Source organism: Ambystoma mexicanum, chromosome 1p (assembly GCF_040938575.1).
Source record: "Ambystoma mexicanum isolate Mex_15411 chromosome 1p, UKY_AmexF1_1, whole genome shotgun sequence".
In the NCBI taxonomy this organism is placed as follows: domain Eukaryota; kingdom Metazoa; phylum Chordata; class Amphibia; order Caudata; family Ambystomatidae; genus Ambystoma; species Ambystoma mexicanum.
Window position 1 is genome coordinate 661,702,992 of NC_090921.1, and position 25,553 is coordinate 661,728,544.

The 25,553-nt window shown below is 47.5% G+C and overlaps 1 protein-coding gene across 3 annotated transcripts in view; it reads left to right on the forward strand.

Annotated features, from left to right (window-relative positions):
• The window catches only part of TARS2 (threonyl-tRNA synthetase 2, mitochondrial), a 1,102,517-nt gene that overhangs the window by 369,990 nt on the left and 706,974 nt on the right, over nucleotides 1-25,553 (forward strand). For all 3 annotated transcript variants that reach the window (XM_069649728.1, XM_069649729.1, XM_069649730.1), the window contains one exon: nucleotides 5,683-5,870. In XM_069649728.1, the coding sequence (XP_069505829.1) occupies nucleotides 5,683-5,870 (188 nt within the window). The remainder of the gene's footprint in view (nucleotides 1-5,682; nucleotides 5,871-25,553) is intronic.

Consider the following 25,553-nt stretch of genomic DNA (forward strand, 5'->3'; position numbering starts at 1 on the left):
GAGAAAAAAGCATTTGCCAAATCTAGTACAGCGTACCAGGCTCCCTCAAACTTCTGTGTGTTCTCAATCAAGGTAACAGTATCTGGCACTGCCGGAACTAAATAGTATTTATTTAATTCTCTATAGTCCACAGTCATTCTCCAGCTTCCATTCCCCTTTTTGCACAGGCCAGATAGGATTGTTCCAAGCAGTATAGAGACTGGTGGTGTGAGAAACCTGAGGGTGTTCTCCCAAGTAGACCTCGGGGAAACCCTTATTCAGGTGGTCAGGGGAGGGCTGGCGCTCTCAGATCACAACCCGGGGGGTGGATGGGTGAGGGAGGGTCACCTGGATAGGGATACCCGGGGGTATGCTCAGGGGAATGCCCCAGGTATGACGCAGTATGTTACCAGGGGAAACGATGAGGAGAGTGAGATCACTGAGACCTTTATGGGCTGTGCCACATCTGCCCCCCTTTCTTCCCATTAGATCTCTCTGGCCAAGATTCAACAACCCCTCCATGTGTAATCAATTTTCCAAAGTCCCAATTTCCATTACACCCAAAAAGCATAACTCCCAGAATCATAGTTTCACCGGTCTTCATTTGAGTACTCCCCATCCTCCTTCCTCCTGTCCCTCTGATTATTTTTTGTATTCTTAAACTGATCAGAGAAAATACTACAATTCCCGAAATCCCTTTTGTTCATGTCACGACCCAGCTATTCCCGCTTACCCCGCAAACCCTACCAATCCCATCCCTCTGATTGTGATCTTCCAAAATCCCAACTTATTAGGATCACTACCGTTCCCACCATTCCCTATATGCTCTGTTCTTCATCCTGGTCATTCTCGTCCATTACACAAACCTTCCTCATCGTGTCCCGTAGGATACTCTGACACTCCAACGCGCACCCCCCCTTTCGACACAAATACTTTTTTACACCTAAGAAAATTGACTGATGTTAAACCTGTGTATCTGACATGTCCCAACCCGAGGGTCAGGCAAAGTCAGGAAATTGAATCAAATCACACACACCTGATGGCCCTTCCTTTTCCCCAGAGGGATGCAAGGTGGAGCAGGAGAGTGCTGTCCGAGCAAAGGCGAGCATGGCAGACAGCATGACGAGACGGCTAACACGCGGCAGTTGAAGAGAAGGAGAAAGGCGGAAAGAATCGAGAGGGTGGCGAGGAAAGAAGTGACCTTGTCCTTTTCATACCAGACCTGCAGAGCCTTCGTGAAGGAGAACCTAAGATCGCGAACAATAGCACAAGTGTCCTGCAGCAGATGTCAACGGTACACGGGGCAAACCTATGCCAATAAGTAGGAGCGAGGGAAGCTACCGCGCCCGTGGTACTGGCCTCGACTCCCGAGAGGCAACAGCCAAGCGGTACGACGTCAGCGAGTCGAGGGGAAAACCGATAAGAACCGGGCTGTGTCGAGTAAGAATTGCAAAGTGGCAAAGTTTGAACCAAGTTTAACAAACTTTGAATGAACTGTAAAAAGGTGGAAGGGGAGACCAGCTGCAAACAGAAAGCAGCACTACGTGGGTGCTAATTAGAGAGACTCTGGTTGAGCCCCATATGAGAGGAACTACAAGAACCAGAAGGCCATAGTAGGGCCAACGAAATAGGCCAACGTGGTCATACAGAGAGTCGAGCAAAATCCCCGTACAATCGAAAGACTTTTATCTACAAGCACTTTGAAAGCAAGGGAATGGAATCCCACATTGAGAGAAAGCAAGGGACGTGTATCCCGCATTGAGAGAAAGTAAGGGACGTGAATCCCGCATTGAGAGAAAGAAAGGGAGTGAATCCCAACGATATTGAACAAATGTGAAGTAAAGATGGGTTCAAGCCTGACCGAGGGAAATCCAGGGGTGGAGCCATCACCCAAAAATATAAAGAGAAGAGGGTTTCCGAGCCCGTCCGAGGGAGATCCTATGGTGAAGCTATCACCCAAAGTTGATTGATAAAGGAACTTATGATATATTTGTGGAATACGACACAAGAAGGGTCAGCACCCAGTGGTGAACCCAGCAAACATTGGAACGAACTTTCATTTGCTTAAAGCAACTTTTGTTTTTGTTATTTGACCACCTCAGGGCTCGAAGGCAAGAGACTTGGCTATCGACTGTCCATTAAAACTGTCGTCTCGCGCTGGAGAAGCCTGAGACTGTACTGTGCTCCAAGCTCCCATCCTACCCCGTGTCCAAAAGGTGGAGAAGGGAGACCCACGTTACTGCATCCTGACATATTATTTGAGAACACTTCTTTATTTTCTTGAGAATCATCCCTTACCCTTTTTTGTATTAGTTGCAAGGTTTGGCAATAGGTTTCTTAGTTTAGGCCCTTTTATTTGACACGACGACCACTAGGACTGCCTTATTTTCCATTTGATGTTTGACGCTTGCTCCCATCCTAGATTTAGGTTTAGAATAGGTGTTTTTCCAACCCTCATACAGAATCCATTATTTAATAAACACCCTTGAACTGTGATCACTTGTGTCAGTTTTACTTGTCACCATGAGTTTCTCACACTGGCCTTAATACTCCTGCCTCTACATATTCTTTAATGGTGTCTGAAATATCCTTATGACCCCCGGGAATGCGGTATTGCTTCATTGACACATGCTTCGTGGTCAATCGCATGTGCACTGGAGGGATCTTCAATTTGCCTCCAGTAATTGGTGTACAAGTCAATGCATTCACTCCAAACTGATAAGTTTTACCTCCTAGCCCTCTAGTCATTCCTTCCAAAATGTCAGACTCAATGATGTATTCAGGTATTGGGACAATCAATACTTGATATTTCTGTTTTTTCAAATTGCTGGTCTTCATTTCCACTCCTGTCTGTACTGCAGTTGTCTCTTTTCCACCAAGCCCAGTAATGGTAAAGCATCGACCTTTAGTACTGAAGGATTTCCATGAAAGAACGAGGCCTCCGCCCCGGTATCTATCAAAGCTTATCGTAACAGTAACATGAGGTTGTCTGCCAACTTGTATGCAAGCTGACACTGCCGGGACTTGGCCATAATCCTATTGGAATTTAGAATGAGTGTACCCAGACTCAGCCTCAAACATTGCACTCACTGTTTTTCTCAACTCAGCATATGTTGGCTGGTACCGGGAAAGGATCTCCATGGACCCTTTTCCCTGCTCCTCCTCAGGAGGCGCTGAAGGTGAAGTCTCACCTTTCTGCTTGGATACCAACTGTCTCTTAACTTGTTTAGAGTGCTCTTTTCCAGCAAGCCCTCTTTTTGTACAACTCCTACATCTCCCTGGTTTCAATACCATCAATCTTTTCGTATGGCACACCATCTTTCAACAATGCCAAAAACACGTCCTTTCTTTACACCCATCCCTGCTATCTTGTCTCCTGCCTTCTGTTCTCCTCTCACTGCGCCCCTCTCTCCTCAGGTTTGTCCTCACCTTTGTCCCATTCACCCAGATCTGAAAATTGCTGTATAGCATCCACTACTTCATCAGTTGGCTTGCCAGTTGTGCCTACCAGCAGAGTCATTACGGCACTCTTGTATGCGTGTGGGGCAGTTCTGATAACCATATTTCTGGTTGACACTGACAGCAGCACCACCCCCCATATATACCGGCTCATCTACATGAACAGCTTCTTTCATAGCATGTTCTCTGATTTTTTTTAACTGTTTCCTTTTAAAGTATACCATTTTTTTCTCTTCAGTGGGCCAATCTGTGGTTATACATAGCTCTCAACCATTTGCCTCGCAAAGGCGGGTGAAATCACCCAATTTTGTTTTTGGCGGGTAAGACGCCCATTGGAATGAATGGGAGTGCAGGAAGCTTGGCGGGTGAGTCAGCCCTTTGCAAGGCGGGTGACACCCGCCAAAAGCGGGTGAGTTGAGAGCTATGGATTATAGGATACTTGCAGTTACACCCCTGTGCTACTAGGTGAAACAAAAATACCTGCAAAGCTTGCCCATTCGCTTTGCTTCACTATTTGTGATACCAAAATGTTTTGCTTCTCTAATTAGTGCACAGATATGGTAATCATTTTTCTCCCAATACGTTAAATAGAAAAACATTGTGAAGAATTCACACATACACATTCAGCCAGATTATGAAATGGCTCTTTATGGCCGTTTATTACACAAATGAATACACTTAAAAATGCTACATCAAACAAAAGGTTAGCAATACATCACTGTTAAAATGCCTTGTCTGCAACTCTTCATCTCTGCCAAAATCTGCACCAGGGAACTCCAGGCCAGGCGAACAGAGAGAGTTCTGCTTAACGGGCAATTAGGAAGCAATACGTCTATCCTTCCCCAAAGCTCCATCTGATCTCCTGATCCGATGCTCCCCAATTTAAACTTCCCACAAAGTACTTTTGCAGAAAGTCCACCTGTTGAAACCATCCACTTGGCATTCGGCCGAAATGTCACGTCGAAGGCTTCAAGAGGCTTCTGTCGCATGGGAGCGCGAAAGACAACATAGTTTGCTTTCGGCTTTTGCAACGTTTAACAGGCGCTTTACTCAAAACAATCCCCGAAACACTGCAGACTGGAACAATATATTTTCCTATTGATTCAAAGAATGCAGACAGTATTCAGAGCTCACATTAAAATGCAGCCTTCACTGAGGCTTGAGGAATGTCCACTGCTGCACCCAGAATGCATTTCAAATAGACTTCATGTTTTAAGATATTACATTTTTTAAAAGCATTACACTAACCAAGAGTGAATTTTAGATGTTTTAGATGTGACACATCTCTTCATAGGGTCTTTTCACCCACACAGAGTTTAAAAACTATATAAATGTAATCCCTAACTCACCCCTCTAAAAATGCTGTGTAAAAATGCAGCAAAACAGCTATTTCGCCAATGCAAAGAAATGGCTACAATGAGGTGGGCAGATACCTAAATTATCACTAGTCTACGGCTAGTGGCATATGCACATTTTGTAGCCTGCTAAGAGTGGAGCCTGATTGCTCTGTTACCCAGTTTTGGTTCAACTTCGTAGACACCCTGTTCTTCTCCCTATCTCTTCACATCCTACACCAGAGGACTGTGGATAAACCATCCTAAAAGTGACACCATCTAGTTGTCAAGCTGTGCTGGTAAAAGTGAGGGGTGTCCTCGTTGCCCGGGAAGGGAGTCCCTACATTGACCGTTGTCAGAGTCAGTGGCAGACTGATTACCATTAAGCAGAAACCATAATGATTCTGGAATGCAAAGTTTGGATAGGCCCGGAGAAACCACCCACCCCACTGATTATCCTCGTTATTTGATTAAGGAGTGTTTTCAGAATGTGGGAAGTAGTTGCAGGGCAATTCTTATTTTCTGCCCAATATTGTAACTGCCCTGACTAAACCTCTACTTGCATTCTTATTTCTGTGAGAGTGTGAGATTGATCTCACTTGGCTTTGTGAAAGAGCTCTGGTTTAGAAGGTAGGCACTGCGACATGTACTTTAACAGTGGCCTGCCTTAGTTGTCCCTGCATGTACTTGGTGTGATTGTTCAAGAGCTGTTCCTGCTCTCTTGTTATGCCGCATGGCGGCTTCAGAATGTGGGCAAGCAGGGCTGGTAATGGACGTTCATGTACAACCTTGCCACTTGTGCTGTAAGATGCAATTTCATGAAAACTTTACTTGTATGCATAGTATTGGAGCAGTGATAGTTCTCAACATTCCTCTGTGATGCCAAGCCATTTTTGTGGTTGTTTTGTAGACTAAGCCACTGCCAGCACACGTGACACACAAACTGAATGTATTTGAGAGGCTAAAGAATCAACACTGGGTTCAACTTCTGGAAAGGCTGCAGGAGAGCCGACCAATTCGAATCTCCCTGTCGGATGGGGTGGAAGTGGAGGGGCGGTCCTGGGAAACCACACCATACCAGCTGGCACTGCAGGTCAGGTGAGTCTCCTGTCAAAGTTTTCCAAGTCTGTCCTTATGCCTGAGGAGCAACAGGTGAAACTGCTTCATAGTCATCCCATCTACTATCTCGGCTCTTATTTTTCTCTGCTCAAAGTTGTAGTACAACTGCAGGATGTATTCATGTATTTTTTATTTATTAGCATTTTTATGATCATTCCTGTTCCTCTACACGGTGACAACGTACATACCATTTATATTCTTGATGTAGTAAAGTAGAAGTTGCAATACACTATAGACAGGCTATCATTTGACAACCGTGTGTATATAGTTAGTGGGTTGCACAGTGTGGGAAGAACTGGGGAAGGCGCAGAGTGCAAGGGAACTGGGAGTGATGGAGCGTGTAATGGTGAGAGGTTGTCAGTTTTTAAAGAATAGCAGATATTCAGTTGGATGTTAGTGGGGGGACATACATGGGAGAAACGGGCCCAAAGAGAAATTATTTGCAGATATTTGGAATGCATGTTTTGCAGGAAGAAACTTACTTTGATCATTTTGTTGGTCCTATTATGACATGATTTTCTACGGATGTAACAGATTTGTTTCTTGCTCTGCACCATCATTATAAGGCAGAGGTATATGAACGTGAAGTCTGTTACATTTGTTTTGTAATTGCAAATCCCCTGGATGAATTTTAAAGTCCTCTCCTGCCTGATGCCAACCCCAAGGTTGATGTCGGCTGGCTAAACTGCAACTTCCAGTTATCAAGATGCTAATGTTTTTGGTAATTGGACCATGCATGAATACTCTCTTGGACAAGAATACTTGCAGTACCATGAACAAGGATAGATTTAGTACCATTCAAAACAGTGAATATAAAATAATGGAAAACATGCACATAAAGTGAAGGAGTGTAAGTATGAGTTAAAAGAAGTATTTTAGCTTCTTTCAAAATGGGTGAATAAGAGCTTTGAAAAGAACTGCATGAAAATCCAGGAATATTTTTAAAAAACAGTGGACACGGTTGCTTTTTCCCTAGATCCCAAGCTCCTCAGCCACAACACAAAGAAACATTAACAACACATAGGGCCTCATTACGAGCCCGGCGGTAATCAAACCGGAAAAACCGGCAGGACCCGTATTACCATTCTGCCACTGTGATTCCCAGAATCACCGGGGCATTACGACCCCAGTGACCCGGGAATTCCGGAGGCGGAATTGGGGACAATGGAAACACTGGTTCCGTCTATGACAGAGCCGGTGTTTCCATGTCCGCCTGCAGGCGGGTGGTGTTAAACCTGCCAGGTCAGATCTGGCGGGAGTGACACCTCCCGCCTGCAGGACTCTTAATCAGCCGGTCTGGAAAGAATGGTGGCAGAGGTTTTACCACCACCGTTCTTTCCGACCTGGCAGGGTCGTAATGAGGCCCGTGGTCTTTAGTCATTCCTAATCTTGCAAATAAAGTAAGAAATCAAAACACTTTGCCACCATACTCGTGGCAGAATGTGAGGTGCCGCACACCACACACCAGATCATGAGGATACATCAAAACTGCACGAAGGGAAGATCCCAATATATGATTTTAATTTTGTGCACATTCATAGCCAAAGATAGCTCTTTGAAGATCCTTAATGGAAAACATGGTGTGAGTACATGTTTATTTTTTATTATTTATATTTTCAATTCCAAATAATTGTTTAAAGGTTTTTATATGCTGCAAACCTAGCTAGGAAGCAATATTGTGCTGTACAAGTAATTTGTGGTTAGCAGTGGTTGGTGGAAAGGAAGGTTACAGGTTGTATTTATTTGGACTTTCTGTACTAAGGGGGTGGTATATATCTGTAAGTAGCAGGTCCTAAGGATATTTAATCTCGCTGTCAAAATGACAAATACAATGTTTTAAATATGCATGGTTTGTGTGGCACGTAGAAAAGTTAAAATGTCTTATTGCACATGTTCGACCGTAAAAAGAATAATAGGGTTTTGGTTAAAATCAATATTCAGAAATGCATGCTTTTAAAATGATATTGGGCCTCATTATGACATTGGCGGTAGCCATGCCTGTAGCACAGGCACAGCTGTCGCCGATGTCATTTCTATTCCGGCGCATGCGAATGGGCAATTATCGGTAATTGCCCATTTGCGGGCGCCGGAAAAAAGATGCTCCCCGTTCGGCCACATAGGGCTGAATGGGAATGGGGAGGTCCGATGCACCGGCACCATTTATAACGGTGCCGGTGCATCCGACATGCTGTGCTCGCGGGTGCCTTTCTGACCTGGTGGGCCGAAAGGCACCCGCGAGCACAACTCGTAGTTTGCCGGTCCGGGAACTATGGTACCGGCATGCTTACCGGTACCATAGTTCCCGGACCAGAAAACTCATAATGAGGCTTATTGTGTGGTACATGTTAAGAAGGTTTGATATTGGAGCTAGTGCTCCTTTTTATGGATTTGTAACATTTATATGATTTGTGAATTTTGAAATATGTCTGGTGATTTCCTTTTGATATTGTTATGAATTTTATAGCACCGAGCAAGGAGTGGGCCTCTACTTCCATTAAACATATCGTACGAAAAGCAAAATGCTGTATTCAGACACCAGGATAGCACTTAGAAGAAGTTTGTCTGCAATTCGAATGGGTGCATATGAAATGTAAAACGATGCTGCGAAGCACAAATGCTCACAACTCTACAAAGAACCCTGGGAAAAGATTACAGATATTGGGCACACTCAGACTCTTCTTTATACTACACAAATAAAAGCCTGCCTGGAACAGTTAGATGCAGCATTTAATGCTAACTTAATGTACATTACAGAAAAGTCAACATAGTTTCTACGTCTCATGAAAATCAGCTTAGCAGATCCTAAAACACTTTATATATGTTGATGATGGAACTGAAATCTGTACTTTTTTATATACACTGTTTACGTGTTCACCGTGGAGCATGATAAACTAGACAATCCATCATTGCGTTACCCAATTCATGAGATGAGTTGTTGGAGAAGAGGTTATTTAATCAGTATGTATTATTGTGTGTTGGATCTGATGTTGCTTTATAATATTCAGTAAATATATATATATTTTTTTAAATAGGTTTATTTTAAATCAAGGCAGGTTGATAATTATATGACACGAACAATAGCTGAGACACGGTGACCCCCAAACATTCCCTTCCTGTCCCTTCCCCTTTCTCCCTCTTATCCCGTTTTCGGGGCCCCCACCCCCTGGGCCGTCCACTGTGTGGCCCCCAGCGGCAATGTGACCCCTCCAGGGTCTTTCTGATCCCTCAGGGTCCACCGGGCATTGATAGGTTTGTAGGTCAGGGCAGGGAATCGCTGGTCGTATTCCAGTACTGGGGCCCAAATGTTCTGGAATCGGTGGAGGACTCTGGCTTTTGATGCTGTCACCTTCTCCGCGATCAGTATGTCCCATAGTTTCGTCCACCACTGGGTCATGAGGGGGCCGTCTGGGGATTTCCAGAAGCGAGCCAACACCGTTTTCCCAGCTAGGAGACATTGGGTCAGCAATTTCGCTCTGTTCCCGGAGCGTAGATAGATCGCGGGAACTGGGACCCCCAGCAGGACGGGTTGCAGTTCCAGCGGGATTACTGTCCCGGTGATCTGTGCAATAGTTGGCAATCATAGTTTCCAGAATTATTGGCTCTTCGGGCATGTCCACCACATGTGAAATAAGGAGCCTGGTTGACCGCACCCTCTCCTGCAAGAATGGTCCACCTGGGGGTTCATGTGGTGGAGCCTAAGGGGGGGTAATACCACTGCAACATGATTTTATATGCACATTCCCTATAGGTGACGCAGGTGGACGAAGAGTGTGCTCGGGTCAGACGTCCACCCATGTCTGGTACTCTATTGGGTGTCCCAGATCAGCCTCCCACTGGGCCATGCAGAAGGGCCCAAGAAGTGCCTATATAAGGTGGAGATCCTGCCTCGAAACGGGAGGTCCTTCAGTGTTAGTTCAAGGGCATTGAGGGTGCGAGTTGCCGCCTGAAGGGTCTGGGGGGTGTGAGCACCAGTGACGCAGTTGAATATATTTAAATCTGTCCTTTTCCTGAAGTTGGAACTTTTCCTTGCACTGTTCAAAAGTGTGGGGTACATTTCCCGTTTATAGCTGATCTAGGGTCTCGAGGCCGCCGTTCATCCAGTTCTGCAAACTGCGGGGGATCGATCTTAGTGAGAAAGCTGGATTATGGAAAATTGACGATTGTGGGCCCAGACCCACGATCTCAGGGTGTGTTTGCTCACCAATAGAAGACCCCCCCAGCGCATTCTGAGAGTGGGTGAGATATGTGGTAGAAAGCGCAAGGGGGGGGGAAGCTGTGATTGCTCCAGATCGACCCATCTGGGGCGGTTTGAGATTATCTGCCATGCGTGGATATGTGCCAGTTGCGCCGCCACCCTATAGGCTTGTAGGTCCGGGACCCCCAACCCTCCCAGTTTGGAGCCACCCAGCAGTGTCTTCTGGGGAATTCTAGCCCTTTTTACCCTCCAGATGAAGCTTGAGCATTTTCCTATGTAGGTCTCGAAGGGTTGGTGCAGAGATTGCCACTGGGAGGGAGGAGCAGGCATAGAGAAACCTCTGGAGAAGGTTCATTTTGCAGGCTGTTATGCATCCCATCAGCGAGATTTCCTGGGTCGTCCAGCGTTTTCGGTCTCCTTATAGTTCCTTGAACAGTCGGGGAAAGTTGACTTGGTACGTATCTTTTGGGTTCGCCGGAATGTGGACTCCCAGGTAGGGGATGGTTCTTCTTTTCTACATGATTGGGCACATTTTGGCCAATGTTTCCCGTTCCTCTGGTGGGAGGCCGATGCCTAAAGCCACCGTTTTAGTGAAGTTGACCAAGAAGCCAGAGACCTCTCCGTAGCTGGTAATTTCCACCAAGGCGTGTTCCAGAAAGGAGAGGGCCTCCGAGAACATGAGCAGAACGTCATCGGCGTACAGGGCATTTTTATGTTGCGATGAGCCGACCTGAGGGCCTTTTAATCTGGTTGTTCCGTCTGATTCTCTGAGCGAAGGGTTCCATCGTGAGTGCAAAAAGTAGTGGCGATAGCGGGCAGCCCTATTCGGTTCCGCAGGACAGGGGGATTGGGGCCGAAATGGATCTGTTGGTCCTCAGGAATGTCTTTGATGCTTTGTAGTTGGCCAATATCATTGTCTGGAATGTTGCTCCAAAGCCAAAGGCCTCTAGAGTTGTTACGCTCACCTGGTGTCCACGGGGGCGTTGATCTGGACCGGCCTAATGTTACTTCTTCCAGTGATACTCGGAGCGCCGAGATGACGGAGTGGACCGGGCCTCCCAGCTTGGTCTGTGTGGCTCGTATGAATACTCTTCTGTAATGCAGAAAGGGGAATTAACCACCTGTGAGGTTTAAGCTTAATCCCACCTTCTCCCCATGAATTACTTTGGGACTCCTTTAGATTCTCACCTGATAATCTGGAAAGATGAACTCTCCATCCTGCTTCAAGTGCAGGGGCGCGTAGATGACCAGGTGCCTCACTGGTGTGGGAAGTTGGCAAGTTGCAGACGGTGTTGACTCCGTAGAGGTAATAGTTATAAAGAGTTCAAAACGTCTGGAATTCACTCTGTCCAATTCCCCTAGGTTGTCCTTATGGATCTGGAAAGAGTTCACGTGGCAACCAGAGATGCGCAGGTAAGAGTTTATAAAAGCTGTTTCGGAATAAAGAGGGAAGCGTGTTCTAATCTGTGGTCTTTTCCCTTTTCAGGCATCCATTCGGAGGAAGATCTGTGGATTGAAGCGTTTACTGCAACCGGGTAAGTCTGTAGCGGAATGTTTCCCCATAGGAGCCGGGGTGCGGCGGATATGCGGAAGAGGTCGCGCCGACCCGAGATTAGGTGAGTATCCCCGGTGATCTCAAGTAAGTCTTAATATTTGCCTTTGTTGTCCTAGATAACTCTCTGTTGCTCACCTTATTGTTATTATGTCCATAGGTGATAAAGAGCGGCCGCGAACTGAAGATGCGCGTGATGGAATGCTGAAAATGGCAACAGATGAGTTCAGCGCGGCGTTGCAGGAGGCGCGGCAAGAGTGACTAATGGATTCTTTCTTCCAGGTCCAAGTCGGGAAGATGCAGGATTCAGGTGAGTATGAATAAACTCTTGCTCTAACCTTTCCTTCTGCTTTCCTTGCAGGGTTCAGGAGCTCCGGAGTGTAGACGGGCGTGGCAGAAGACTGGAAGCTGCTGCAGGCACGGTGAGCGTTACGCTGCTACTGCAGAATAACGCGAAGCACGTGTGGCAGTCCGGGAGTGGCTTAAATAGCTTTGGAAGAAGTCCCAGGTAAGTATTCTTCCACTGCCCCACCCAGGTAAGAAAATAGTCCCTGCATTAAAATAGTCCCTCCTAAGCCTCATTTGGCTTAGGTGTTCATGCAGCATGGTCTGCATCAGGTAAGTAAGCAGCATGGTCTGCTTTAGGTAAGCTATCATAAAAGAGCCTGGCGCCTATGGCGCCAGGACTGACTTTGTTATTATGAGCCTGGCGCCAAAGGCACCAGGACTGCACCCAAACAGCCCCTAACTGGGGCTTTTGGGCATGCTCCAAATGGCGTGATGCCTGCTTCCGGGGCTGCTGGGTCGGGTCTGGTTTCCGGGGGCAGGCATCATGACAAGAGTGCACTTCATGAATGACCAGTCCACCTTATCAAATGCCTTGGTCTCATCTAAGGCCATTAATACTAGTCTCTGGGAATCTCAGGCAGCGAGATAAACCAGGTTCAAGGTTCTGTGGATGTTATCTCCTGCTGTTCGGTTCAAGATGAAGCCCGCATGGTCAGACTCATTTATCTCCGGCAGTATGCGATCCAGACGATTTGCAAGAATTTTGGAATACAGGTTTGCGTCTATATTCAACGGTGCTATTGGCCTGTATGAGGCTGGGTCTCTCGGATCCTTCTCTGGCTTGGGCAGGAGGATGGTGGTAGATTCCTGCATCAAGGGGGTTACTGTTCCTGTTTCCCTGAAGGAGTTGAAGAGTGCCACCAGGGGGGGAACCAGCTGCGGTCTGAATAGTTTGTAGTACCTGGTAGAGAACCCGTCCGGACCTGTGGCCCGGGTTTTAAGAGCTTTGATGGCGTCCTCGCCCTCCTCCTCTGTGATGAGCGCCTCCAGACTCTCTCTTGCAGAGTCGGTGAGTGGGGGAAGAGCCTCACTTTGCATTTATTCCACCTGTTTGGGCTGGTCTCGCGGCGGGGCAGTCATTATCTTGGTCAGGTGGTCCACAGCCAGTTGTTGTTTTTTTAGTATTGGATGACTCCCTGGGAGTCGCACAGGCCAGAGATGGTGTTAGTTCGTCTTGTTTTGGCCAGTTTAGCTACCAGGATTTTATTGGCTTCATTGTTCTTTGCAAAATAAGATTGTTTGGCATTGGCCATTAGTTGCGCAGTTTGTTCAGCGTAATGGGCTTCTAGTTTCTTTCTGGCTGTGCGTATAGCTCGCTGCGTCCTAGGAGACTAGCCTTTTTTCTTGTGAGCTTCCTCCGCAGCTATGAAGACCCCTCTGATCACTGCCTTCATGGCATCCCAGTTATTTGCCGGAGAGGTGTCTGAAACTGGATTTTCTTTGAGGAAGTTCTTGATCGTGGTTGCGATCTTGTCCCTTGTCGACGTATAATTGAGGATTGGGTCATAAAGGGACCATTTATGTGGAGAGTTGGGCTTCAGATTTTGTGCCCGGATCTCCATGATTACTGGGGCGTGGTCAGATAGGATCCTCGAGCCAATAGACACTTTGTTGACTAAGGCAAGAGTCTGCGGGGACGTTAGGAGAAGGTTGACTCTTGAAAAGGTTCGGTGGACGTAAGAGTAAAAGGAGTAATCTTTTTCGGTTGGATGAAGCACCCGCCATGAGTCCACCACCTCCAGGGATCTAAATAAATGTAGGAGGCTAAGTGCTTGGGTGAAGTCACCCGGAGTCAGTGGTTGGGATTTGTCCCTCATAGGGTCTGGTACTCCGTTGAAGTCCCCTCCAATTATCGTCTGGCCTTCTACAAAATGTGAGAGGGAGGAACTCGGTGAGTTGTAGAAGCTTGATTGCCCAGAATTGGGGGCATATACTGAAATGAAGGTGTACAAGTCACCCAGCAGGAGGCATTTGATTGCTACAAAGCGGCCTTCTGGGCATGTTTTCCTGAGGGTGTAGGTCCTTCCTGAAAAGGATTTCAGTGCCTCCTTTTTTAGTCCCTCCTGAGGCAAAAAACTGGAGCGGGTATAGCCGGGAGCGGAGCCGCCCGACATCTGCCGGTAGTAGGTGAGTCTCCTGCAGCCTTGCAACCGCAGCCTCCTCATCTTGAAGTTTTTGCAGGATTGCTCTCCGTTTGGTGGGGGAATTCAGCCCGTTGACGTTAAGAGAGAGGAGCTTTAAGTTTTGATGGTCCAGGGCTAGGCCTCTCCCCGCCATCCCGTCTGGAGGGGGGTGATAGGTGGTAAGTGGGTCAACCACCATCTCTGGTAAGAGCTAAAAGTGTGTCATCCTGCACTAGGAATTTTAACACGGGCCCCCAACGGGAGGTTGTAACTTTAACTGGTGGGTGGGCCGACATTGGAAGTGCGGTCACACCCTTGGCCAACTGGGCCAACAGGTAGATTGAAGTACTGTGGGTTTCCAAGGGCTCAGAGGTGGACCGCACCTTGGAATGGGCATGAACCGTGGGTGTATTCCGCTGCCATGGTTACAGGTGTTTGTTCGATGGATCGAAAATGGCAGTTCCCTGTGAAGCAGGGTAGGGTGGCCGGTGAGTGAATGTGGCGGGGGGTCTGCAGGGTGCGGAACCCGCCCCCGATTATATCATCCTATTGTACCACTGCACCTTTGACCACGACGACTGCCTGGGTTTCGGGGAGGGGGCTGGCTCTGGGTTTTCGGCCACTTCCAGGTCCGGCGAGGTGGTCTCTCTGGGTGAGGTTGGATGCATGATTTTGTTGGCGTCTTCCAAGTGATTGATTCGCTGCATCGTGCCCTTGTATGAGAATGCAGGGCCGTTGGGAATAGCCATCTATATCGTACTTGGTGGTCTTGGAGAAAAGAGTGTTAGGGGCCGGAGTGATGTTCTTTTCTGGAGAGTAAGTAATGAAAGTTCTTGGTAAATCTGGAGCGGTGAGCCCTGGAAAGAGAGTTCATCCCCAGAACGGCTGATAGCTGAGATGGCCTCTTTTGTAATAAAGAAACAGACCCTGGTGATGACATTTGGGGGGGAGGTCCGAGTCCACTCCCCGGCGTGGGCGCAGTCTATGGTTGTAGTCCAACAGCAGCTGGGATTTATCCAGCTGTGGGAGCAAGGACTGGAAAAGGTCCCCTACGTATTCCGCCAGGTTTTTATCGAGGATGGAGGACGGGATCCCTCGGATCCGGAGGTTGTTGCGGCGTGCCCTATTTTCGAGGTCCTCCTGCTTCAATTCTAAGGGCTCTAATTGAGTTTTGGACTTCCCCCAGAGTGGCTGTATGTTCTTGTGAGCGATCTTCGATCTCTCTTAGCCTCTGCTCCACCTCAGTCCCCCTTTGATCGGTCTGTTCTACTTTGGTGGCGAGTTCTGTCATGCACGAACGGAATTCAGACTTAATGTCAGCCATAAAAGCCGCTATGTCTCCTTTGGTAGCGAGAGCTTCTCCTTCTTCTTGGGGTTTCTGTGGGGTAACCCTAGGAGGGTCCTGCTTCTTTCCTTTGTCCGATGTCAAGAACATAGTGGCTATATCTGAGTTCTTGCCGGCCTTTGTTTGTTTGGTCATGGTGGCAGTGTGGGGGGAGACGTGCTGAGAGACGCCAAGGTTTCCCGGAAGGCAGCGACCTTAGTGGATGTTCGTGGGGGGATAGCTCCGCAGGTTCGGGACAGGGCCTGTCGGTGTTACTGGACCAGTAGATTGTGTCCTCCTCATGTAAGGCGAGGCGATGCAGGTGGTACTAGTTCTTTTGGTAGAGAGGAGAATTCCAGAAGCGTATTCCGCTCCCCAGGCAAGGGCGGTATGGCCGAGTGAGGGTGTGGGCCGGGGTGCCCCAGGAAGTGAGCAGGGGGGGGCAGAGACTAGAGGGGTCTCTGCTGGTCTTGGCGAACCCCTCTGGTTCCAGGGGCCTTCTGTAGCTTACCTAATTATATTGCGCTGCAAGGGGCCCTGTTAAATGTGGTCCGTTGCCCGCTGTGTCAGCCGGTGCGGACGCAGTGTCGTTGAGGGTTCGATTCGTCCATCTATATGGGGGGGACACAGCCAAGGGGCCTCCCGACCCAAAGCAGCCAGCCCAGGCCTTTACTACGCAGGGCGCCGGGGTTCGCCCATGATATCGCCAGTCTGGGAGAATGTAGATCAAGTACGTGGGGGTAAGGGTCGCCTGAGTTGGGAAGTGAGGCAAGAAGGACTCCCATGCAGTAAATCTCTGCAATGCTCTGGAGGAGCAGATTTAAAGCGACAAAAAGCAGTGTTTACTTGATTTTCGGGAGTCCTCGGTGCGTTTCGCCGTCCGTAGCTGAAGAGGGTTGCCCCCACTGGCTCGAGTCAGGCAGAGGCCCTCAGCTGCAGCCCCGATGCGGCAGCCGCATGTCACGTCCTGGAGCCGGGGTCCAGTGGGAGCGGGGGGGGCCTCCCTCCTGCGCCGCCCACCTCGGCTGGTGCTTTGGCTGTAAGACGCTCCCAACCGCGGCCTTGATGCCGCTGCTTCCCTTAGCTGGTGCTCCAAGCACAAGAGGCCCCCAGCTGGACCCGATGCGGCTACCTCTGCTGTGCGCCCCACCCTGGGGCCGTGGTCTGCCTGTCGGAGTCCCGTGGGAGCATCATCCCACACTTTCTGTAATTGTAAAGATTTGCCAATCGTTTATTTTTTAGTATAGGCCTTTTATTTTGACAAGAGGCCACAAGGACTGCCTTCTTTTTCATTTGATGGTCGTAGCTTGCTCCCATCTTAGCTTTAGGTTTAGATTTGGCATTTTTATAACCTGCAAACTCAGTTTAATAAACACCCTTGAACTGTGATCACTTGTGTCTGTCTTTACTGTTGCTACCATGAGTTCCTTGCACCGTGATCGGAAGTATCTGACGCAAGGCGCAGGACCCGGTGAAGCACAGAGGAGTCAGTGGGCACCGCTGGAGGGACGCTTCTGCCTGCAGAGTCCCTGCCAGACCTCGCTGGACGCCCTAAGCTGCCAGAGTCTCCAGAAGAGATACAGCTGCATGGGAACCAGATGTACCATCGAGAAGGAAGCAAACAGGTTTTCACGTACAAAAACATAAAATTTAAATCCATGCAACAGCAAGGCAAGCTGTCAACATGTAGAAAAGGTGGAGTAGATTGTACAGGGTAAGCAAGGGTAGAATATACCCACACAGATAACAGATGAGGAATGGGTCTATGGAACAGGTGCAACATAGGCTTCAGGAGTACACACTCCCTTCCTTACATAGAAAAACTATGCCATGGACCTAGGTAGATCATTTTTTCCTCACATGTAACCGGAATGTCATGGGTTTCAACAGTACAAGATTACCACAGTGAAGTCTGCCACAGCAGTAGAGGTTCCCCTTGCATAGAGAAGAATCAATGTGGCATATAGCAGTGCAAGCACCCCCAAACTGCACAGGTAAATGAAGGTCCTCAGAAGTGCAAGCTACACTTGCATAGAATGAGAACATCATATGCTTAGCAATCCAAAATCCCCTCACTAAGAACTTGCCCAGCAGAGGTAGGTGATCCAAGCTCTCCTCACATGGAATAGGAATAGAATAACAGCAGTTGGAGCACCACCCACATATACCAGGAACAGTTAATTTCCTCTGCAGTGCCATATTTAATTGATAGCGACATAGGCAGCTTCTGCAATCGGAAACATTCCACATGGTAGGAATTTAGTAAACTGTAATTAGAAGGAATTCAACCTTAGAACAACAAATGTACCATAAGTCACTCAATATGCCTTTAATTTTTCCTCTACACATGTCTGCACATTTGATCTCTTCTGTATATATTTTAATGTTTAAGGCACAAACGGACCTGGCCACTTACACAGTAAAGCAAACATGACTTGTATTATGTGGTTTGAAATTTGATAGCATAATTGTTTGTTGATGATTAATGAAAGCCTTCATTTACTGGATCTAGTAGTGCTTAATGGTAGGCCAGTGTTGTGATAGGATAATGTATAGAGGCGAGTGCTCAATGCTAAAATCTACATCTAATCTCAACCAACCCCATATAGAGGGAATCTATCTTTTATAAAACAATGATGTCAAATCGTCAATAAATGCGTGTTGGATGACAATAGAAGAATTAGCCAGTACTTTACAGAAGATCGATGAGGATGCCCATGTACTAAGAGATAATTTATCCAAGCATTTGAAACGAGAGCAATTGAAAACTACATTGAAGGACATTCCTTCTAAATTGGATATATATCGGAAAGAACTTGAGGTTAAAAAGATAAGGAAGTTTTGTAGGGACACAATAGATAAGAAGCTGAATATTGTGTAGATATGACAGGAATGTTACCATTGAGAGAATGAATATAGTAATCCAAATAGTGGCACCAATGGGCAGTTCTTCATCATAGCTTTCTAGTGTAGAACTGAACATTGAAACACAGGATATACCAACTATACGTGTATACACAACAGAATCAATAGATACATATCTTGCAGTAGCTCCGACTGAGAAACTGATGACTTTTTTAGAAAATGGAAGAAAACCAGAAGAGGCTAGAAGAAAAAATCCCTCTAGGAAGGGGATATAGTTTTAGCAGAAGACTTAGTTGTAAACATATCACACTATACATTGAATAAGCAGGAAATTAGAGTATTACAGAAAGAATTGTCATTTTTACCTCAGCACTCAAGTAACTTGTTGAAAGATTAAATAGACTTGTATAGACTGATAAGGGAAATAAAGTTAAAAATATGTTTTGACTCAATAGAAGTTCAAGAACAAGATACAAGAGAGGAATCTCTGTGTTTAGAATTAAAACCGAAAAGTGTCTTTGTAGCCACGTTAACTCCACATTAGATTGGTTTGAAAATGCAGTCTTAGAAGGTTTTCGGTAACTTAAGTTTGGAGGTATCAACAAAGGAAACTTTTCTTTACATGAAAAAAGGATAATAAAGAAATTGTGGAACATGTGATTATTAAACCAACTGATAAGGGAGGTGCATTGGCGGTGATGAATAAAAAAGGTTATAGAGAAGAAATTGATATACAAATGAGTGAAGAAAATGTGTGTATGAAAATAGCCTTTGACCCCCCACATTGAAGGTTAAGGATCTAATTGAACCCACATTGAAGAAGGCAGATGTCATGACCACAGTTAAGGGGCAAAAGTTGTGCCACAAGCAGGCTCTCATCAGTAACCCGAGGGCCTTAAAACCACTGCAAAAGGGCTCCTGGATCCAGTCCTGGTGCATTTGGCACCAGGCTCATATATGGTAAGGAGGGACTATTCAAATTAGGTCCCATTTATGTACATGAGCCTTTAAATCCAACATGGAAGCAACCGCATGATTCAGTTCCTGTGAACCAAACCATGCGGTCTAGTGTCTTGGGTGTGGCTGGGACTTGGAACTACTTTACCTGGTACTCTTTTACAGGGGATATATAAACCACACCCAGGCTGCAGAACACGCTTTGCGTTATTCTGAAACTAGCAGCGTGACGCTCACCGTGTCCAGCTCCTGGTCTTCAGCATCTTCCTGTAGTCCTGCAAGAACAAGATTATTCAGTCTTACCTGCGAATACACCACCCAGCACTCAGCATCTCAACCGGGCTGCAATCCGTGGAGCCAAGAGAAGAAGAAACTTCACTCACCTGTGAGTACAGACTTAAAGGCTTCTGGCGAACCGCTACCACAGCTGCTGCTCGAACATCGCAACCTGAATCAGCGACCAAAGGAAACAACAATATTAGAGCGCGCGCGCTTCCAAACATCTCACCTGGATTGCATCGCACTATGCTGCGCTTCCATCCGGAGCACCACAGCGACATCCTGCAAAGGAAAAGGAGACATATTCAGGTTGCTTTCAATATACAACAACCGCACAGCACTTTACTTACCTTAACGGATTCCGGAGGCCAGTTTTTCATCGCGCTCTCATCCACTTGCAGCACCACAGGGGCCTGTAAGGAAAAGAAGAAGAAAAACCAGGTTAGCTTTAAAAGACAAAAAAGGCACCACACTTCGCGCTTTCTCTTACCTAAAACTGTGCCTCTTCATTCGGCTCACCAGCAGCAACACCTTTGCACCTGAAAGAAGGTGATAAAGACATTAACGGAATACTACCACAAATAGAACAGAGACTTACACGACACAAGCGCTACCCAAACTACTTCTACACCTAAACACACTAAGTCCAGCCGAGACTCGACACCCGTGTCGAGTTCTTGGAAGAAAGAGGCACGAAGAGAGCGGTCCACTGAATCGGTGTCCTCTGGGCGTTCCAGGTCGAGCTCGCCGCACGACACACGGCAGCCGTCCACGGTTGCCAAGAGTGCCTCGCTCCCTAAAGGAACGGACGTTTGCTCGTCAGAAGACGAATCCGACCTCCATCCCAAAGCCGCACATCAAAAGTCAGCTCCGGCAGCCGCTCGGCGTCTACCTCAGAGTCTCGACGTGCGCACTCAATGGCAAGAGAGAGTACCCCCGAATCTTGACGCCAGGCGTCGAAAGATTCTGAAAGGGCCAAACCGTCAGGGAAACACTCTTCCACTCACGGGAAAGGGGACAAACAGCAGAAAAACCTACACTTTCAACTACTGCACCCCAGGTACACAAGGACAAACACAGGTCATCATGATAAGGACACATCTAAGACCCCTATCCTTGTCACTTCACCCAAGCTCACCCCTCCCACTCCTTAAGCGACAGGATTAGAAGATGAACCTCAACAGGAGGTCGTCATCCCCAGTTCCAGAGAATGGAGCACTGAGGACATAGACAGGGTGATGAGGAGAATGTCTTCCTTAGCTAATTTTTATGAAAAGAATCCACAGCATTTTCTTAGCTATACCCCTGACAATGCTACTCCTTCAGGATCCAAGGACCCCCAGCCCCCTTATAAGAAATCTTGGCTTGATACTCCAGCTCAGGGACTGTCTTCAGACCCTTACCATATTTAGCCTTACCAACAGTATGAGGATGACCCAGGCATTCTGGTGCTGGACGACCAAACTGGGTTCGATTATTATTGAGATGACGAGGGCCTGGATGAGGAGGAGGAATACAATGTGGAAGTCTACAATATGGACTCCCGAGTTAATAAGGAACCACAGGCTTCTGCCTCACCTATAGATAACCAGCCCCTTCTAAATCAGGTCTTGGCTAAAGCTGCAGAGCACTTCCACATAGATACGCAGGGGGCGCAGGAAGAGAGGGACTTTGCAAAGGAGCTAGTGGGGGATAAAAACCCATTGCTCAAGCCATTCCTATTCTCAAATCAATCCAACGTAGAATTGATCCTTCCCTTCTCAATCCTAATCTCACTAAAGCTCTGAACCCCAGAATTGAGAAGATGTTCAGGGCCGCCCAGTCAGACCCTCTTTACATAAGGGGTCAACTGAAGCCCGACTCCTTGGTAATCACTAACACTAGAAAAGGGGCGAGGACACCTCTATCTTCATCGGAGGTTCCCCCAGACAAGGAGAGCAAGAGAATCTACCAGTTAGGAAGGAAAGTAGCCTCCACTTCCGCATACCAGGCACGGATCACCAATACCACCACTCTGCTGGCAAGCTATAATTGCCACCAGTGGGAGCAGGTAGCTGCTCTCATTGACTCCGCACGGGAACCACTAAAGGGTCAGTTGGCCCAGATCGCGTCGGACGGGAGAGCCGTGTCCGGTTGCATTCTTAAGACAACCTTTGACGCCGCAGATAATGCGGGATGGCTCATTGCAGAGAGCACTGTCATTAAGAGGCATGCTTGGCTAAGACAGTCAGGGTTTAAACCCGAGACCCAGGCAACCCTTATTGACATGCCGGTGGAACCGAATGTCTTGTTTGGCAAAGCGGTAGAGGACGCACTGAAAACTGCCAAAGACGAGTATGATACTCTAAAGTCCCTGGGTCAACTAACTAATAAGCCCACTAATCAAAGAGGGAATAGTCACGCGGACAAAATTCCCAGAGGAGCTTCAATTATTCACAGGGACAGGGTGCATCATGGGGTGGCAACTAAGAAGACTACCCAAAGTTACGGTAGAGGTAACAAGAGGGGCCGTGGTAGAGGCAGCGGCAGCCCCGGCAGAGGCGGCAGTACACCTCCCGCAAAGCAGTGACGTTCCGCTTAGGGTCCCTTCCCATGCATCCCCAGTAGGAGGGCGCATCTCCAACTTCACCCAGGCATGGGAAGGGATCACATCGGACTGATGGGTGCTGTCCTCAGTGTCTGCAGGATACTGCATCAAACTGCTAGAGCACCCCCGCAACCACCCTCCACGACAAAAGATACATTCACTGGACCACCAGAAGATCCTCCTCGAGGAAATCGTCAATCTTCTCGCAAAGGACGCGATAGAACTCGTCCCGGGCAACCAGGTAAACAAGGGTATCTATTCAACTTACTTCCTTGTGCCAAAAAAAGATTTGACAATCCGCCCAGTATTAGACTTATGCCCTGCAGACAAGTATGTCAAGCCCCTGAAATTTCGCATGACTACTCTCCAAGAAGTAATCCCCCTCCTAAAGAAGGGGGAATTACATGGCAACATTGGACATGAAATATGCCTATTTTCATATTTCCATGTTCCCAGCGCACAGAAGATTCTTGCGCTTCAATGTGGACAGTCAGTGCTACCAGTTCAAGGTGCTGCCCTTCGGTATAGCCTCGGCTCCAAGGGTATTCACCAAGGTACTGGCAGTGGCGGCGGCACACCTACGGAGGGAGGCAATCCCCGTGTACCCTTACCTGGACGACTGGCTCATCATGGCGGAAACCCCAGTAATTTGCAGATCAAACATCCAAAGAACCACCGACCTCCTCTTCGAATTGGGTTTCTCGATAAACAAGAAAAAATCAAGCCTGGTGCCAAGCACCTCCCAGCAGTTCCTAGGAGCTGTACTAAACACTCAAGAGGGGTTGGCCTTTCCATCAGAGGAAAGAATTTGGAATCTACTACTGCAAATTCCTCTATATCAGCCCGGTCGCCAGATAAGGGTGCGCAAAGCGATGCGTTTGCTAGGCATGATTGCGTCATGTATTTACCTGGTCCCCCACGCGCACCTGCGCATGTGAGCCATGCAAGAATGGTTGGCGGCGAAACAGTGGTCTCAGGCAAGTGGTCAGTGGGATGATCTAGTGGTTGTTTCGCCAACACTTGTACAAAGTCTTCACTGGTGGGCAAGAGAAAACCTGTCAAAGGGGAAAGCCTTTTACGATCCGGAGGTACAAGTTGTAGTTACTACAGACGTGTCCCTGTCAGGGTGGGGACCACACCTCCTCCAACACACAGCTCAGGGTCTCTGGTCTCACACAGTGGCCAAGAATCATATCAATGTGCTAGAACTCCTGGCAGTCTTCAGAGCGCTTCGAACCCCACCTGTTGAACCTGTCAGTACAGATCCTAAAAGACAGTACGACAGCGATGTTTTACATAAACAAACAAGGAGGGACTCATTCGCTAAATCTGTCCAGGCTTGCCCAGAGAATTTGGACATGGGCCCTCAGATGGAACATTTACCTGTCATTGCAACATGTTCCAGGGGATATCAATTCGCCAGCAGACGCTTTAAGCAGAAATCCCCTCCCAGAAGAACACGAATGGTGTCTACACAGAGAAGTCGTAGAAGACATCTTCTCACAGTGGGGTTTCTCCACTATAGACTTATTTGCCACAAGCAAAAACGGGCAATGCTCAGAATTCACATCCAGGTTCCCTCAGCCAGACTCCAAGGGGAACGCCCTGTGAATGAACTGGTCAGGGATGTTTGCCTACGCTTTTCCACCAACCCCTCTCATGCGGAAGGTGGTCAACAAGATGCAAAGGGAATCGATGACGCTCATCCTAGTTGCTCCCATGTGGGCGAGGCAACCCTGGTTTCCACACCTATGCAGACTAGTAGTGTGCGAACCCATCAGACTCCCGTGCTGGCACAACCTACTATCCCAGCACCATGGTCAAACAGTGCATCCTCAACCCAGCTCAATGAACTTGGCAGCATGGCTTCTGAAGTCATAGAGTTTGGCCATCTCAACTTACCACAAAGGTGCATGGACATCCTAAAGGAATCTAGGAAACCAAACACAAGGCACTGTTATTTTGATAAATGGAAGAGATTCGTTATCTGGTGCAGAATAAGCAAATCAACCCGGTTGATTGTACTTCTTCCAATATTGTCACCTAAATGCTCCACTTGCTGGATGCAGGGTTGGTATTTAATTCACTCAAGGTACACCTGGCGGCGCTGTCAGTTTACACCACCTCCCATAATAAGGTTTTGTGGTGGAAAGTACCAGTGGTTAAAGCCTTCATGAAAGGGGTAAAGAGACTCCACACTCCAATTTCTAACCCACCACCAGGATAGGATCTTAATGTGGTGCTTGCTAAACTCATGGGCCCACCCTTTGAACCCATGCATAAAGCCAGTCTCAAACACCTGACCTATAAAACTGCCTTCTTGGTAGCCATTACATCCATAAGAAGGGTCAGTGAAATTCAGGCTCTGTCAGTGCAGGATCCTTTCTTTACGGTTCATAAGGATAAACTGGTTCTATGAACACACCCTAGGTTCTCACCTAAGTTCATTTATAAATTCGTTAACCAGTCCATTGAGCTTCTGGCCTTCTTCCAAGAACCCAAAAGCTCTGCTGAGGTGAAACTACACACTCTAGATGTGCGAAGAGCGGTCCTCTACTATGTAGATAAGAGCAGGCCGCTAACGAAAACAGACCAACTGTTTGTCTCCGTAGCTACAGGCAGAGAGGGAGATTGCGTCTCTAAAGGTGCCATCTCGAAGTGGATAGTCAATTGTAGCCAACTATGTCACTCCCTTTCTGAAAGAACTCTGCCTTTTACGCCAAGAGCCCACGCTACAAGAGGCACAGGGGCACTCTGGCTTTCATTGCAAATGTACCCCTTGACACCATTTGCAAAGCAGCTTCTTGGAGCTCTATTCACACTTTTACTCAGCACTACTGCATTGAAACTCATTCCAAGACCGTTACTCAAGTGGGACAAGCAGTTCTAAGACACCTGTTTGCTCATGACCCTTCTCACATCCCACCTCCTTTTTCTAACACTCGCTAATCTATGCACAGCATGTGATCTAAGCAGATTCCACAAGCCTCAGAAGGTATACATTACTCACCATAATCATATTTCTGATGCTTGTATCTGCTTAGATTCACATGCGCACGCCCTTTCTCCCCTCTGAGAGAAGGTGCATGGATGCTTGTAGTCTTATCTTTCTATCTATCTATCTGCTTGGATAATCTGTACTCGCGCTACTCCTCATGCTACCTCATGTCAGAGAAAATACAATCTGAGGGTCCTACACACATGAGGGATCATGGGTACAGCGGACGTCACACTAGGGATAGTATTACTGGCACGCCCTGTGTCGACGCCCATTTTTGAGTTTCGAAAAACAAACTGTAATATTCTGCAGCTTCCACTAGATGCCGGCCTATGCACAGCATGTGAATCTCAGCAGATACAAGCATCAGAAATAAGATTATGGTGAGTAATGTATCCCATATTACACAGTCACGGGAGTGGCTGTGTAGTTAT